This window comes from Bemisia tabaci, chromosome 2 (assembly GCF_918797505.1).
Source record: "Bemisia tabaci chromosome 2, PGI_BMITA_v3".
Classification (NCBI taxonomy): domain Eukaryota; kingdom Metazoa; phylum Arthropoda; class Insecta; order Hemiptera; family Aleyrodidae; genus Bemisia; species Bemisia tabaci.
Window position 1 is genome coordinate 51,969,137 of NC_092794.1, and position 16,887 is coordinate 51,986,023.

General features: G+C 35.9%; 1 protein-coding gene across 4 annotated transcripts in view; it reads right to left on the minus strand.

Moving 5' to 3' along the window:
- The window catches only part of LOC109035077 (anoctamin-1), a 22,034-nt gene extending 7,575 nt beyond the window's left edge, over positions 1-14,459 (minus strand). Inside the window, exons 1-16 of one of the 4 annotated variants that reach the window (XM_072297517.1) lie at positions 14,256-14,459; positions 12,515-12,695; positions 10,486-10,779; positions 9,089-9,412; positions 8,301-8,533; positions 7,186-7,346; positions 6,541-6,773; positions 5,841-6,008; positions 5,320-5,523; positions 4,524-4,621; positions 3,737-3,927; positions 3,311-3,516; positions 2,612-2,787; positions 2,180-2,285; positions 1,188-1,329; positions 74-409 (exon numbers count right to left, since the gene is read on the minus strand). In XM_072297517.1, coding sequence (XP_072153618.1) covers positions 294-409; positions 1,188-1,329; positions 2,180-2,285; positions 2,612-2,787; positions 3,311-3,516; positions 3,737-3,927; positions 4,524-4,621; positions 5,320-5,523; positions 5,841-6,008; positions 6,541-6,773; positions 7,186-7,346; positions 8,301-8,533; positions 9,089-9,412; positions 10,486-10,779; positions 12,515-12,694 — 2,832 coding nt within the window. In that variant the 5' untranslated portion in view covers position 12,695; positions 14,256-14,459 and the 3' untranslated portion in view covers positions 74-293. The other 3 variants (XM_072297516.1, XM_072297515.1, XM_019048591.2) reach the window with 3 other exon arrangements.
- Between the last annotated feature and the right edge of the window lie 2,428 nt (positions 14,460-16,887).

Below are 16,887 nucleotides of genomic sequence, written 5' to 3' on the forward strand. Positions count from 1 at the left end.
AATTAAAATTCAGCATTATTACAGTAACCATTTCACAGCAATAAATTGCCATCAAGAAAACTACAACAATCTACCGATTGGATTACAACTTATCAGGGTCATTAGTCATTACTACTTGGACTTGGCATAAAAATCGACGGCAAGTTGACAAAACTTTGAATACATGACACGACCATTCAACAGGAAAAGTGAGCATGGTGCACAGGTCAAACCTAGACTTACTTGACCAGAAGTTGTAATAGGACAAGAGGTTGATATTCAAATGTCACCCGTTAATGAGGCAAGAATTTTAATTAATCAGCACTCGAAAAAGTTGGAACTCTTTGCCTCCATAAATGTCGATACTTAGGTTTTGGATCTGAGTCAGGATCAGAATTATCTGACGCAACCCAGCCCAAGGTATTCAAAGCTGTAAAAAAATTATTTAAAAATTGGAGAAGCTTTGATATTAAAACAGATGCCTACCCAAACAAACATTTTCAAAGCCGAAAAACTCATACCTCAAATTGCAACCTTGAGGGGTTTCCACTCATGATTTATTCTTTTAAAGTTAAAGGAAAACCAACCAACTAAAATTTCCTATTGAAATTTTCTGTGCCTTTGTGTCACTTATTCTAAAAAAGTCACTTGGTAGGTATTACAAGAAAATATTATGATTAATTTTCCTCATAAAGAATGAAACATGACCGGCGATTTTGAAACATCGCAATTGAGATACGTACTTAGTCATTAATGTAAAATTTTTTAAAGTGTAACTATTGAATGTTTTTTTTTTTAAAAAAAATCTAGTCTTCTTTACCTCCTTACATACTACATAAAAGATTCATCTTTTCATCTTATTTTCCTTTAAGTTACCTTTTTGTGCGTGTAACATATATTGAGTTGAGCCTGTTGATCCTGATATTACGTAATAAATAAATGTCTCAGATTTCATAAAAACAGGCCGTAGTGTTGTTCTGATCAATTTAAGAAGAGATACGCAAATGATAAAAGACCTAGTGTTTTCAAGAATTTAGGCTAAGTTAGCAAAAACTTCTCATACTGGAAAAATCTACTGGTCCAGATTTACTCTAATACAAGCAAGTTCTACAGTAGTTAATACAGTTTTCAGAAAAATCAATCAGCAAAAAGAAAATTGAGAGAAAAAAAGGTTCGAGTTTACTTAAAATTTGAGGAAATAAACTTACTCCAAGCAGCTTTATTCTGCGCCTCATGTCTGATAATCAACTCGCTTGTCAAGTAAGCTTCCCGCTTGATTTGGTCCCGAAGTCTGGCAGACATGTCTGGTATTAACCATTGAACAGCTATTGTTACAAGGGAGACAACATTCTGGAAAAATCATCATGATTTAAGTATTTAATGACACAGCCACTGTCGCATCTTACCTAGTTTATATTAGATTTTTTTAAAATTATATCATCCACTGTCAAACAATCATACAGATAAGTCAAAAACTTTATTTCAAGACTACGCAAGAGATATCGCAAAATTTGGTACTGGGTAAACTTTGACATTATGAATTTGATGTGTTGTTCCGAGCAACCTCCTAAGTGTGATGAGCTCTTAAAATCAAACGTCCTACATTGTCAATACCAAGAAAAGCAGAGCTGAAGAGTGAATTTTTCGGCCTTCGTACACACATTTTTCAACGAAGATGTGGAGGTGTGGGACTTTTGCTATGTACTACATGACACGCTGTTATCATTTAGAGGAATTTCATTCTTTTTATGTGTCTCATCTCCCCAGTCTGAAAGGAAATGAAAGCTTTATTCGATAACTAATAAGATTTTGCGACATTTTCACAAGATATACCGAAAAATTCATTTTACAATCCTGCTATCCTCAAGATTGGCACAAGGAAAATCTGATTTTAGGAACTTGGAAGGCTTAGGAGGCTGTAAGGAACATCATATCAGGTAATACTGAAATTTTGCCAATGCCAAATTGATTGGCATTCCGCACATAATACTTTGAAGTTTCTTTTTGCCTCTTTAAAATATTTTAAACTCACTAGTTTCTCCTACCATTCACTTGAATCTGTATAGATTCTTTGGATTCTACACTCTGGATATTTGCAATTGTCTTTCTTATACAAAAATTAAACCATTTGTCACAAAAGAGGTCAAAGACAACAAAGAAAAAAGTTTTCATTAAAGGAAAATAAGCCATGAAAGTTTACCTGGAATATAACGATGAACATTAACCTTGCAACTAAGACTTGCCAGTAAATTATTGGTCTTTTGTACCTTTTTTCTGCCCACGGAGGGTCACGATACTGCTGATACCTAGAAAAATAAATAAATTAAAAAAAAACATGATTTTGCACTTTGATCATCGATATGGTTTTGATTGGATGTATCTGCTTCACTATTTGAGCAAAAATGCAGTGACTGCCTATGTCCAAGCAGCACACATTGATCTTTTTTTTTTTTAAATATATGATAATGTTATTGACTAAAGTGAAATTTTGGAATAAAAATGCACATTTGTGCTAATAATACATTTCACTGTGTAAGGAAATGATCGAGGTGATTTTGCTTGAGAATGAGCTGAGCTTGCGACTTGTGCTGCAAAATCCTTTCATTTTGGAAAAAAGATAAAACATAATTACCTGCAAAGAGTTACATTTTCTGATGGATACAGAGGTTTTGAATCCACTGGAAAGTCACTTGTATTAAAGTATGCAAGAGAATGGTTTAAAAAGCCCTCTTCCGTGCGATTTTGGTTCACCACATACTTGTAAACCATTCGAGGTATGAAGTTTGAGGAAAATGCGATTATAAATGCCTGAAAAATCAAAATGATTTTTAAAATGTCACGCAAGTTCACTTGAGCACAAGAGAGCTTTAAAGGCAGAAAGTTCATACTTTCCCTCGGATCTTTTTATTGCTAAGGAGTTAAAATCATAGTTTCGAAATTCTCAAAATGTTTAATTCCAATATGCGTAGACTTAAAAAATACCACTTGAAAATATGCTTGAGTGCGTGGTTGCAATGTCAAGAAAAGAAGCTTTTGACCAAAATTTTGGGAGAAACTACGGACAATTTCTAAGTTGGATTTAGTTTTCAGACCATTTCTCAAAACTAATCTCTACTAACATTCTCAATAAACCTCCTTTCATAATTTTTTCTTCTTCTTTTTTTTCGCATGCTTGCTAAAATTTGACGGTCTTTGAGAAATGTTGATAGGTAAAACTACAGGCAATACTTATCTTTGGCAACTTTTAAACTTTAAAAACAAAATTCACAGAAGCAATAGGCAGAAAAATATGTCCTTGATAGGGAATTTCCCAACTGATTTTCACACTTACATTGGAGACAACAGATATTTTGCCCAAGACATCCAAGATGCGGAACCAAACTCCGATGTTGGGAGCTCTGTGAGGGACAGGTCTTCGATAAAATCTTAGAAATTTCTGAGCGTCGAGTCTCATTTCAAAAATATTATTCAGGAGGGCAAACAAGGGTGCGAGAGGGAAGGCTGATACAAATATTGTAACAAATCCATACTGCATAACTAAAACAGAAAGTGAGAGTAAAAAGATTAGTTTCTTAAAAAGAGGTATGTAGAGATGTTTAAACTGCTGCCTTGGAAAAAACTGAAAACCTGAAAAATTTTTCAAACAGGGAGTACTTCAATGAAAGGCTTGACTCATCTGATAAATATTGGCTATCACATCCATAGTTTAAAATATTTGTTACTTTAAAGAAAGGTAAAAGAAAAAATTGAAAATTACCCATTTCCAGGTATTCCACGAAAAGACCTCTTGGACCCCAGTCAAGGAGTTTATAATCCTTGTACCAACTCTTGTCAGTGGGGACAAGTGTTGTATCGTCTTCAGCTTCAGTTGCAGAGGTTGATGATGTTGATTTCACACTTGAAAGACCTGAGACTTCTGACATTGCTGAATACCAGCTCATTATAGGCCTGGAAAAATGAGAGAAAAATTCTTCTGTGACATATCGTAGATTTTTCAGTGCTAATTAAGGTGTATCTTTAGCAACTCGAGAGATTCTTCCTTTGAGGAAAGCCACTGCTGTGTTTTAATTTTTATGAATGCGATGTTAGAATCCATACAGCATTCAGTTGGTCTTGACCCACTAACAAAATATTAGAAAATTCAATAAAAAGTTATCACTTGAGGTTGAAGCTGGTAGTTTTCTCTTCAAACTCCTACTCCAACTAAAAATGATCCTTTTTGAAGCTCTAAATACAATTTTTCAGAGATTGAATCAATATATATATATATATATATAATATATATATATATATAATATATATAAAATAGCTGATTTTGAATTCAGATTTTTACTGAGTGACATGCTGGATTACTATGGAACTAAAGGGTGAACTTGGGCTGATTTTTAGTTGAAGATGAGTTGAACGACTACGATTAAACACAGAATTTTAACAATCGGTAATGTAATACAGATGTGCCATTTTTAGTTATTGATATTTTTTTAATTGGTCTATGAAAAGAAAATCTAAAATTCGATAAAAATAAATACAGTCAATACACTTACGGAATGATCATTTCTAGAACACTATTCATGGCTTGGTTACCAATCATTATAATAGCCAGTTGAATGCATAGTTCCATTAAACATCCAGCTGGACTGCACTGCAAAGGCAAACCAAACAAATTAAGAATATTAAATCTTAGAATCTGAGTTGAGTTAAGAGGGAAGATTTTTCCTAAACCCGAGAAATTATTTAATTCGTTTAACTTTAAGGGCGTGTGTTGGTGAAAAGATGGCATTACAAAAAGTGATGCCAGAGTCTGTCTTTTTTTTTTATAATTATTATTCCAGACTAAGTGAACTATTAAAAATAACCTTCAAGAGCAGGACATGTGATTTATGTATTATTCAGGGATGCAGAAATACTTAAGCCTTCCCATTTTACTTTTTGGCTCCCCACTTTAACAGCCCTAAAATTATCAAAGTTATTATTCTTTTTCTCTTCATTTTCTACTTTCTGCAATTTTGCAAAATAAAAGTAATTTTCTTACGGATGCAAACAGGCCTCTTCAGTTTTAAGATCTCGTTTTGTAACCCTCCCATTTTCAAAAGCAGTTTTCAGGGCCTTCCTATTTTTACAGAAGACCTCTTGTAACCTGCTGGTTACATTTTTGAAAAGTTCCTGTAACCCTAATCTTATTTTCCTCTTACTAACAAGAGGACACAATGACTATTACTTGTCATTAAGAAAAATTCTCCTCATAAAAATACATACACCATCTTTAAAACTCTTATCCTCACGGCAAGAGTTCAAGGAACTTTTTTATCGCTGAAGTCTCTTAGACTAAATAGTACTTACCTCTTCTTGCCTTAGACCGAATATGCGATTATACTTGGCTGGGTATCCAGTGAATTTCCCCTTTAAAAATGCCATATACACGATGGATGAATAGTAGTTGATAAATTGGAATAAGTAAATTTTTAGCGTGAGAGATTCATCGAACTCAGTCTGCGTCCGAAGATATTCCAACTCCGTTAAGTACACTGCCATTTTTTCATAAACCTGAAGTGTAAAAGTTCATGTTAGAAACAAAAGAGTGCTAAGTATCAATAGAAAGTCAAGAGCTCATGAAAATATAAAGAAATAAATACAAGGAAAAAATTAATTAATTTTACAAAATGTATCACCACTACGATGGAATTTCCAAGTATTGACCTGAGGAGCTTCCATTTTTACCACAAAGAAAAAAAGTCAATCTAAAATAAGACTCAACGTTTAATCGTGGATATAAATCTAATTACTTTGAATGTTCATAGGGGCATTTACTTCAAGGATGGGAGACATATATATTTGCCAATGCTTGTTACAATTTTACTTACATAGTTCAAAAGAGTGATGCATATCAAGTTAAGAATGGCTGCGGTTGTCGGGATAACTAAATTGGAATAGAATGAAAGCCACTCGGCGTCACTGAACAGACTTATTGACGTTAAAACGCACATACGATACAAGACAACTCCAAACACAGCTCCCAGCGCAATAAGTAGCTGAAAAGAATGAACATAAAATCTGGATTAGAGGGGGCATTGAAATGTCATAAACAAATTTTACATACCAAGGTTAACTTCTTCTGTAAGACTAAGTTATCATTTGTAAATTACCTTCTTCATTTATTTTCTAGAGGATCTTTCCCTTTCAATGGCTAAATGAGTGTCTCAATCTGAACATTAGAAAATCTCCAATTATGTTTTATTTTTTTAAGAAAATTGAACCAAACGTTCCTTTTTTTCCCCCTATACATAGAATAGAATGGCATAGAAATTTACATGGAATGAGTGAAGAAAATTAAAGACAAATTTTAATTGAAACTGTCGGTTAGTTTTTCTTTCAAAAATAAACATGAGCAGAGACTTGCAACGTTCAATTCTACTGGCTACCACTGGTATTCAGATTGATCATCCAGCAGTTCCACTTGGAGATATGTGCTGCCATAAGCAATCATACTGCTTGTTAATATGCATAAAAAAATAGAAAGTAAACGGTAAAAAGAAATGGATGAATAAGTTAATTGATACATACCAGAAGTAGAGCAACTGAGAAACTTAGAAGAGTTGCAGGAACTTTGACTTTCCAAAAAGGCACACTAGGTTCAACAGCACCAGTCACAACATTAATTTTTTGTTTCTTAGACGTAGCAAGTTTGGCTAAATATTCTGGTCTGGGATGCTCTGCTTGGACGGTGAACCCTGTAAGTCCCCATCTATGAGTCACCGATGCTGAGTATCGCTTCCAGAGTTCCAAAAACACAGTCGCTACAAATCAATAAAAGGAATTTAAACACAAGAGCTTGACAAGAGTTTTCAGTAAACATCAGAAAAATCAGGCTGTCGCACAGTTTTTGTTTTTCTTTAAAAAAAATTATTTTTGGAAAGTACATCAAAAATGCGGATAGGTAGGTATCTGTATTTTCCTATTTATCACAGTTTAGCTAAGAAATTGATTTTCAAATTCGCTAAAAATCCAATCCCATTTTGAACTGAAATATGCTTTGCCAACAGATATCTGAGTGTCACAAGAAGAATTGACCAAAAGCACCCTGTACACAAATTAAGATGCATTATCTTGTTCAAGTTTGCTTGGTTCAATTTTTAAGTAGGCAAGATGAATAATTGCGACAATTGGCAAGAGATATAATTTTTGGTGATGAAGGGGGAAAATACTCACCCCAAACAGACATGAAAAAAGCGAAGAACACAGTTAACGGGTTGTCGAATAGATATGTGAACTTTGCATAGAGACATGTGTCGGACAGTTTCCAATAATCACAGTTTTTATCACATAGAGGGCACATGGTGATGTCTCGAGATCTATTACAGATATCTTCACTGAAATGAAAAATAAAAAAGATTTCATAAATAATTTGACAGGGTGAAAAGTGATCAATGTTCCCTATGCATCCTGGAACAGAAGTATGTAGTATGAAGGTCCAGCACTTTAGATGCAAAGTCCATCGCACAAGTTGGAGGTCAAAGGCGAAGTGATAATGCATCAAAGAAACTTAATCAGATTTCTTTTGACAAATGAAGATGCCGCCTTCGGTCGCTGACTTGCGCGGAGGACTTGCATGTCTAAAGTGCCCGAACTTGACATACTGCACATCAGTGTTGTTATAAGCACAGGCTTCTACCAACTGAATGTGAATTAGGCGGGGTTTCCAGGCACACTAAATCGATAATCATACTACTTGATGTGACACCATGCTCACTTTTAAATTTATTTCAACCAAAAATGTGTCTGGCTATCGAACAAAGCGTTTAGTGAGAGCTTCCCTGTATTTTTCCCTCAAAATTTTTAAAGAAAGTTTCATTTCCGATTATCATAATTTTAGTGTCATCATTAGGATTAACTAACACATTTTTTCATGCTCATTAATTTAAAATCATAATTTTTTTTTGCATGGTCATCATAAAACCTGACTTAACACTTTGACTGAGATTAAAAATAAAACCATTATAAATGGAATTAATCATGATTGCATTGAGAAAGCTTGCTAAGAAGGCTGATGGTACAGGTCCTTTCCTAGTATTGAACAATTTTGTGAATTTTAAAGCCACTAAAAAGGCAGAAAGATGACTCTCTAACAAAAACCGCAAACCAAACTTTACAACTTCATTGCAAAACTATTGTTGATTTTCAACTCAAATTTTTTCCTGATATCTTTCATAAGAGACAAAGAGAGGAAAATTAGCACTTATGCTTAAATTTTTCCATCACTAATCTAATAAAAATCAAATATACCTAAAAAAGGAAAAGGAGAAAAACAGCAGATACAAGCTTACCTGACAGTATTCCTGCTTAAAGTGAATAATCCAAAACAGAAGACTGTGATGCCTGCTATAGAGGCAGGTATAAGCATGTGCGTATAAAAACCTAGCCATGCAAAATATAGAGCGACTTTTACGCCAAAATATTCTTTGATATGGTCAATAGGTTGATTTTTGACCCAATTCTTGATTGTAGCCCACTCAGTGTAAAGTAAATAACGCATAGAACCTGGAGCATTATAATCACCCTGAAAATTACGACAAAGAGTTTACAAGTTGAAGATTCTGAGAAATAGATCCGTGAATGCAGTGCAATGTAAGAAAAAATTTAATTCTAAAATCAAATGCGGATATTGCTTTTCGTAAAAAAATTTAAATCCTTTTTTTCTAATTTTGAAAAAAATGAGTTCTCTTTTATCCTTGCTATCCGTTGGATTTGGAGTATTTGAAGGTCCACTATTCTTTTGTTACCCTGTTAAAGGTGAACACGGAAAGTACGGCATATCTTGCCAAATTAACCGAGAGTCCTTTAACCAGCAACAGGTTGCATAGACAGGGGCCCTGATAGCCTGTAGGAGGGAAAGGGAGACACCTAAGCTGGGTGTCCTTTATTTTTGAAATTTGAGAAATCTTAAGCTCCTCTAAGCTTATAGAAGGCTGCAAGGGGTAAAGAAGAGTGGTAGTTTTTTAAAACAATATTAAAAAAATGTTGAAACAATTTTAGAGGTTCCTAAAATATCAAAAAGGCGCAAGTTACAACATGGAAAATAGAACCAGCTCCAAATCTAAAAGTATTTACTCACATCATGAAGTGGATATGCTGCTTTGTACACTCCTTCATCCAGGAGCCTTTGAATTCCAACACAATTCATATCATCAGGGTCTTCGCTGAAGTTTTGGCGACTAAGAATAAAATCAACTATAATTGAACGTATTGGTGCAGAGAAAAAATTTGGTGCATCTTCGTCGAATAAATAATGCTTATTTCTACTATATTCTGCGGTAAGTTTGAATTTTTCAGGGGGAAACTTGTCCGAGTCGATATACATGAATTGCAAAAGCTTACTCAAGAATGAAGTCACTTCCGTTATCACAGTAAATTGTTTTGGTTCTTCTTGATCTGGAAACTGTAACAATAAAGTCAGAATTAACAGTTAACGAAGGAGCAATATTGATGGTATAAATTTACACAAATATATTAGACCTATTTAAGATAATTTGCTTGATTCACAGATTATTCAAGGAGTAGGGACAAAACAGAATATTTCTGGAAAAAAAAAATGCACTCTACCCACTAGCTGGCAGCTGAGAAAAATTAGAATCAGAAATTGAGAGATGGAAGTCATCCCTTCAACAACTTGCTGACTTTGCAGCCATTTTATTAAACTTTAGTTTTACATAATTAAGCTTCCTTAAGTATGAGATTTATTCTGCCGGAATAAGCCTACACTTTACGAGCAAATATTCCAGGTAAGCAACAGTAAAATATAAAAGAGAGCAATGCTTAGTTATCTCTAGTTTTGCATGCTAACAAGTATCCTGTGATGTATTTATGCCCAATTGTAGACACTTTTGTTACATATCCTTTGATCCTTTTCTGTCCAATTTAAAACCGGAGGATAGCCTCACAGTAAACTCTACCTTTAACTTCTACACCAGGGCTTGATCTAAAATATAAATGAGTAAAATTCATCAACTGCCATATCCCTAAAAATTCTTTATCATTATTTAAAGTGGCTGTCAGTCCAATTTATGCCTTGAACTGCTGCTTGGTGATCATGTCATTATTTCCCTTGCAGAAAAACAAAACTACGTCACTGTTGTCAAATTTTCTCTTGGAAAATGCACTTTTACCACGAGAATCTTGGGCTTTTCTGACGAAAAATGTCATTAATTCCTCTTCTGATCTCACGCTAAAAAGAGAAAAATTTTTAACAAAAAAAGCAAAGATATATTCTTGTACAAAATTATACTGTCCAAGTCAATTTTGCAACCTTGGAATGAAATTGCATTCCTTCGTTGGAGAAACCACCATATACAGAGGACCAGAGGGCAATGATAATACTAACTACTCCAATCATCAGTTGTGACAACTTAAAATTAACTCAAATAAGCTACGATGATATGCCTTCGAATACTGCATGACAGCTTGTCTTAAGACTGGTGACTTTTTTTTACTAGAGTAACAAGGAGAACTCACTTCTTTCATTGGCATCCGGAGTTTCAAAATCTCACAGTATCTTCGAAGAACCTCCTTGGGGGTAAATATTTTGACAAATTCTAGAGTTCCTATAGTTTCATACTCTAAGACCAGACCCTGATCTTTAAGGTGCTGCTCGAAAATATCTCGTCTAGATCTGGCAGTTGACTCAAACGTTTCAGCTTTTGAATTCTTCCTCCGTAAAGATGTTGTACTAAGGTGGGCTTTGGACCAGACCAGAATAAAGTCAGGATCATCATCATTCATTTGACTTTTGTCATCTGAGTTTCCGTTCTGCAAAAAGGAGAGAAATAATTAGGTGGAATATTTTGAAGATGTCGGCAGGGCTGTTTGTTGGAGATGATAAGTTAGAGAATCCTGACCTTAAAGATTTTGAAAGCAGAGAATTTAAAAATAATGAATGACAAATAGACTGAATTGATCATATCAGGTCATCATTACCTAATTGAGAGAGAATACGGTACCTGAGGAATGTCAATCATAGTGCAAAATATGCACATAGGTATTTTTTATGAAAAGTTGTAATTTTTGCTGCACTTTTTTTTTGCAATTCAGCTTGGAGTTTTCCTTAAAATAATAGTAAATAATCTATTTTTACCTCTGTTCTTCACAGAAAATTGGAAAATTCCTCAATCCTGACAACCTATGATGTAACATTCCCTCCTGAATCATCAAATTTTGATAAGAACACACATTGTATGATACCTTACTTCCCATTCTGATTCTATTTAATGGACTAACACGGTGCGTAAATATTAGTGATCTGGAAAAAAAGGGTCTCGATTGAAAATCACCAAGAGGTTATAAAAAAGGTTTCAATTGGTGTTATGCAAACTAACTACTTAATTTTGACATTCCATTCATCACATGAGGTGCTATGAGCTTAACAAAATAACGCCTCAATTATTTCAGACACTTCACAAAACTTGTCCATACACTGGACTTATCAATAATTATACAGTTTTTCATGGTCATTAATCTTTGATTGGGTAAATTAGTGTTTTTTTTTCCTATTTTCTTACTTTTTGTTAACAGTTAAAAAATACAAATTTCTCAGTACTTAATAAACACAATAAAATAATAACTGTATGAACTATGATATTAAACTTCACTCTTACTGTTGCCATGTGACCTATACCTTTCAGACCAAAACACCACAGATGATAAGCAAAACTTTTTTTGCTCAAGGGTAAAAACGGAAAAAGAAAACATAAGTGGGAGTTGAGGTGAAAAATTGTGCAAAGGTCAATTATGACTGACTGAACAGCATGATGAATGATAGCTGGGAGGTGAACAAATAATCAATACCTACAGCTTCAAAAGCAATTCCAAACTTATTAAGGATTCAACAAGGCACAGAACAAAAATCACTGAATTTTTAATACAATAATTGGTTAGTGGGAGAGCTGGAAGTTAAATAATAAAGGTGTTCCTCCCAGGTTTCAGTGTTACACCCACACTAGTCCATCCTAAAAGAGGATCTAGTGAATCTTTATTTCTGTGATTGCGAACGTACGTGTTTCTGCTTATTAGGTGGTCTTTGCAGACAGCTTGTAATTCACGATGAGAGCGAAATAACGGACAAAGAGCAGAGGAAGCTTACGAAGTGTTGGAATAGTTTTTTAATATTATTCTCTAAGAATGTGAAAAAAAAGGTAAACCAAACGGGAAAGTAAAATTTACTTTGCATGAAGTAAAACTCTTAACAATATTATCTTAGTTGCTGTGTTATAGAGATTGTGTCTCACATTTTTTCAAAAGAAAAGAAAAGACAAATGGTGGAGGGGGGGGGGGGTATTAATATTTTGATAAATTAAATAATATTCTTGGAATGACAAGGGAAATTCAAAGCAAACTTTTTGAGCATGCAAGGACTAGTTTCTTTTCGGAAAAAAATAAAATTTGACAAAAAAACAGACAGATGTTTCAAAATGAGATAAATTTTTTTGGGACTTGTATTGTTGATGGTCGCAAATACTACTGTGATAGGTATATAATTAAAACTTGCCTCTTTTATTTCAACGCCTGAGAATTCAACCTCAGGCATCATTGCAGTTTTTTCTTCGAAAGTAGAAATGTCAACAGCACTGTGGAAAAGGGTAAGGCGAGAAAGTATCGAAGCTGGTCTTGAATTCAGCGGGACAGCATCAAAGTATAAGTCATCATCTGCGTCCTCTACGTCCGTCATCCTGGAAAAGAAAATTCAAAGGGTAGATTTTAAAATACATTTAAAGTAACTTCTAAAATTGCAAATTTTTTGTTTTGCTTTGCTATCCTTTCCTAATAAATTGCTTTAAAATTTGAAAAACTAATCCATCTTGACAGTTAAGACAATGGTACTTGGGTATAAAATAAAATGAGCACAATAATCCAACCTAATTCTTGAAAGTTTCTTCAAAATAGTCTAACTTTAATTCTAATTAGGAGCCATTTAGCCAATAAACCGAATGCTAAACACCATACGGCAGGAAGTCAAGCATGAGGCGAAGATGCAACAGAAACTACAAAATCGTACCTATTAATTTTTCGAGCACCAAACCCTGATAATGCTAAAAAATCAGAATGAATAGATGTGCATTCTAGAATATTTGGCAACTTTCTTTCTGACCTTGCTTACTTAAATCGTAGCATTCGATCAATTCAGAATTTCTGCTTCCTTTGACCTCAAAATCCATTATTATATTTCAGTGCGCTCACTTAAGATTTCTTGCAGGTAATCAATGTGATGAAAGCTTTAGACCTTCGAAATTTTAGGGTGCATCTACAACTCTAGCATGAAAATTTCATGCCCGTGAGGATCTGAACATTTCCTCTAAAACGTACTGTTTACTTGCTAGTAAAAGCCCATCATGATGGCGTTGTTGGATGCACTTGACGATTTTCTGTAGCCTCAATGACAAATTGGGGTAATTAGTCCCCTACTTTAGAAGAAGATCACATTTTGATAACAAATGATGTGCAAGTGTGCAGGACAGTTGATCGCAGACTGTTCGGTGCAAGCTTTTATTGAGAGGACCAATTGTTCATTTAAAATTACATGGTTCAGTCCAATAACAGGACAAATACCAAGGCCAAGAAAATAAAAATACATCAAGAACTTAAAATAACATACAGTACCATTGTGAGTTCAACAGGGAGAACTTCTACATCAGATCTGTTAACGGTCCGCAAGGGATGGACGTAAATGAAAAGCACTAAATATTTCACGAGACAAAATTGGAAGTAACAAGGTTAAAGAACTGTGGGGGGAAGGTAAAATCGTGGAGAAATTTAGTTGAGTAAAGTAATCACTTGGGCTAGCAGAACATGAACTTATGAATCATGTAAGGAAGTAAACAAATGATAACACTAATGGGTGGCAATTACAGTGGTCGATGTTCTACACAAGAAAGAGATAAGTTTGCAAGGACTACATCTGTGGGGGGTCATATTGAATGATTCTACTTGTTGAACGTGGTCGCGGAGAGAGAAGCATGAAAAAAGATACACTGCAGCCTCCCACGAAGCATGATTTTGAGCAGTACCTTGGACTGGAAGGGAGACTGATGTTACAACACGAAGATGACGTCAGTATTCATTCCAAGACCAGTGAATCATGGACTTTGACATCCTGGAACGATCAGGAAGCACGCTCGACAATCCTCCATGGTAACATTAAAAGCACCGGCTTAGAATCAGAATCTGGATCGTCGTTGGACATGGGTCGTCTTATCACTCTTATCACAGGGACCGTCCGCAGGGAAACTAACCTCAATTCGTGGTGATGTGATGATCAGTCGCTATGTTGTGATCGTGATTATGTGGCAGGGCAGTCGTATCAGCGCGCGCAATGGACTCTAATTCCACAGTGGCCCCCTGAGAAAGCACATTTATTTTTAGGTTTCGGGAGCAACTTTATTCCCCCACCGTTATAATCGCGAATGGAGAGGGCCGGTCGAGTAGGTATTGCTCAATCCCTCAGACACTTGTCTCATAAGTGAGATGGCATGAAAAAATTAATTAGGCAAGAGTATACCAACTTTGGCGCGGCTTGAGAACTTTTTTCGCTCCCCCCTCCCCCTCTCGTGACTGTCACTGTCTCCTGGTCACGGCTCCCCGGTGAATCATGGTGCCGTGCTAAGGAACAGCGCTGTGTGAGCTTTCAGACGTTGCCGAATTTCCATTCATGATTTATGAATTTTCCGGAAAATCTGCAAACGTTCTTCCTCCGATTTTTCAAAGAATCCCTGGTAAAAATTGGCGATAGGAGCTGCGTTTCAAAATACCATGGAGTTCTTGTAGCCGACTGAGGAGGGCGATAGAAAATCATATAGCTGGCTGTAGGAAGAGGAAAAAATCATACGGCCGGGCTACACGAAGCGATAAAAAATTGTACAGCCGGGCTTTACACTTTATCGCCTGGCTGTTGCTTATTCCCCATCGGCTATAAAAGGCTATAAGAAATTGCGTAGAAATTATTGTGCTTTGTAAATCCTAAAGTTTGTGCGGAACCACCTTAGTATTTACAAAACGAACAAATTTTCCTCTAGGTACTACATATTTTTTTTTTTCATCAATTAAAATGAGAATAATCCATACAGAGTGTGCAAACATTTCAAAGTCATGAGTTGAAAAACGCTGATTCCGCGAGATTAAATCTTAGAACCCAACACAAAGCGGAGCGGCGGCGCACTGGCGCCTACAAACCTAACAGGGATACTTCACGCATTGCGCAATGCGTGAAGTATCCCTGTTAGGTTTGTAGGCGCCAATGCGCGTTCAGCGCTGGCTGCTCGCCCGCGGCGCTTGAAGCAACTATTTCACACCAGAGGTATTGCACAGTATCATTCGAAATTGAAGGCGCTCCAACATATTATCAATGGCAGGCGTCCTTCAAAAGTGCGGAGCTTTCCTCGCAAATTAAATCAAGATACTGCGGCCCAAAAAGAGAGCGGTAGTCCAAAAACTCACTAAGTCCTAGCATCCGTAATTAGTAACGTTTAGCATATACTTTATCGCCATCGGCTATAAAAGGCCATAAGAAATTGTGCTGCCGGCTATAGAAGCTATTGGTAATCTTACAGCCGGCTGTAGGTCTATGGTATTTTGGAACACATACTGTACTGCCAATTTTTACCAGGGATTATATTTACAATCGGATCTAGCTTGTCTGAAAATTTCAAGAGAAAACGTACACAACTCTCCTTAAAAATGAACTTGGTATTGGAGAAAATTTTGCAACTCTCCAATATTCATACGGCGACGGCGTTTTTCCTTCCTTAGCATGGCATCATCGTTTCTCTTCTCTCTAAAGTTGAATAGGTATAGTGTACAGTGCTTGAACGAACATGAGGTATATGAAGAAAATGACACATTCATGCTATATTTACTTGGTCACTTTAAATACGTACCAGACGCGGCCTACATTTCAGGAGGGAAAGGGCAGAACGAATTAATAACATTTCTTAATATACCTACTTACCAGACTTCAATGTACTGTAGTTCCGTTAGGTATTGCGCCTAGGGCCTCATATACCTACCTGAGTGTGATATGTGTCTTATACGCTTGTGATATTACAGATTTCCTGTAGCATTTCGTTTTGCCGAGGGAAGAATTGTCATCGGTTTTGCTCCGAAGTCCAGGGCCGGATTTACCAACATGCCGCCCATGGGCCGCCTGCATTTTACCGCGCCCCCTCATCATTCGTTTTGAAACATCAATAAAAACCATTAAGTGAACGTGTCAAAGGGAGAGGGGTGCATTAGACGCGTTCATTCTTGTTGGACACATTATTTGCGAAAACCCTGTCAACACTACTAGCAAAAGTTCACAAAACTTTGCGCAAAAGTTAAGTTCCGTATACCTATCTCTGTGTGGACGAGGCCTTCCATTTGAAGAAATGAACGAAAACATTATGAAAGAACAAACGTAAATGTGATTTAATAATTTTACCTTCCGCCGCCACGCTGACCGCGATAGGTTTGGCGCAATTCGTAAATTATTCCTACAGTCTCGTAGGCGCTTTGCGTTTCACGCCGACCGCACTGTGTTTGACGCAATGCGTAAAGTATTCATGCAGTCTTGTAGGCGCTGATATGTGTTACATGCCGACCGCCGCGCCGAGGGTTTCTTCTGTTCATCTCAAGTTCTCGTCATCATTGCTCTCTGCGCCGCGCCGTTCCAGGCCAAATTGCGTGTTTGGTTTCTCTCTTAACTCGACTGATTAAAGGTGCTGTCTCTTGTATCACCGAATGATGACAAAATTAGAAATTACTATACTCTAAGGAAATGAGAGATTTTGTCACCTTTTTTCGTTTGTAATTTTTTTCTGAATCCGATTTGTTTTATACCTATATTTGAAAAATTGCAAAATTTGCCGCCATGGGCCGCGGCCCATGTAG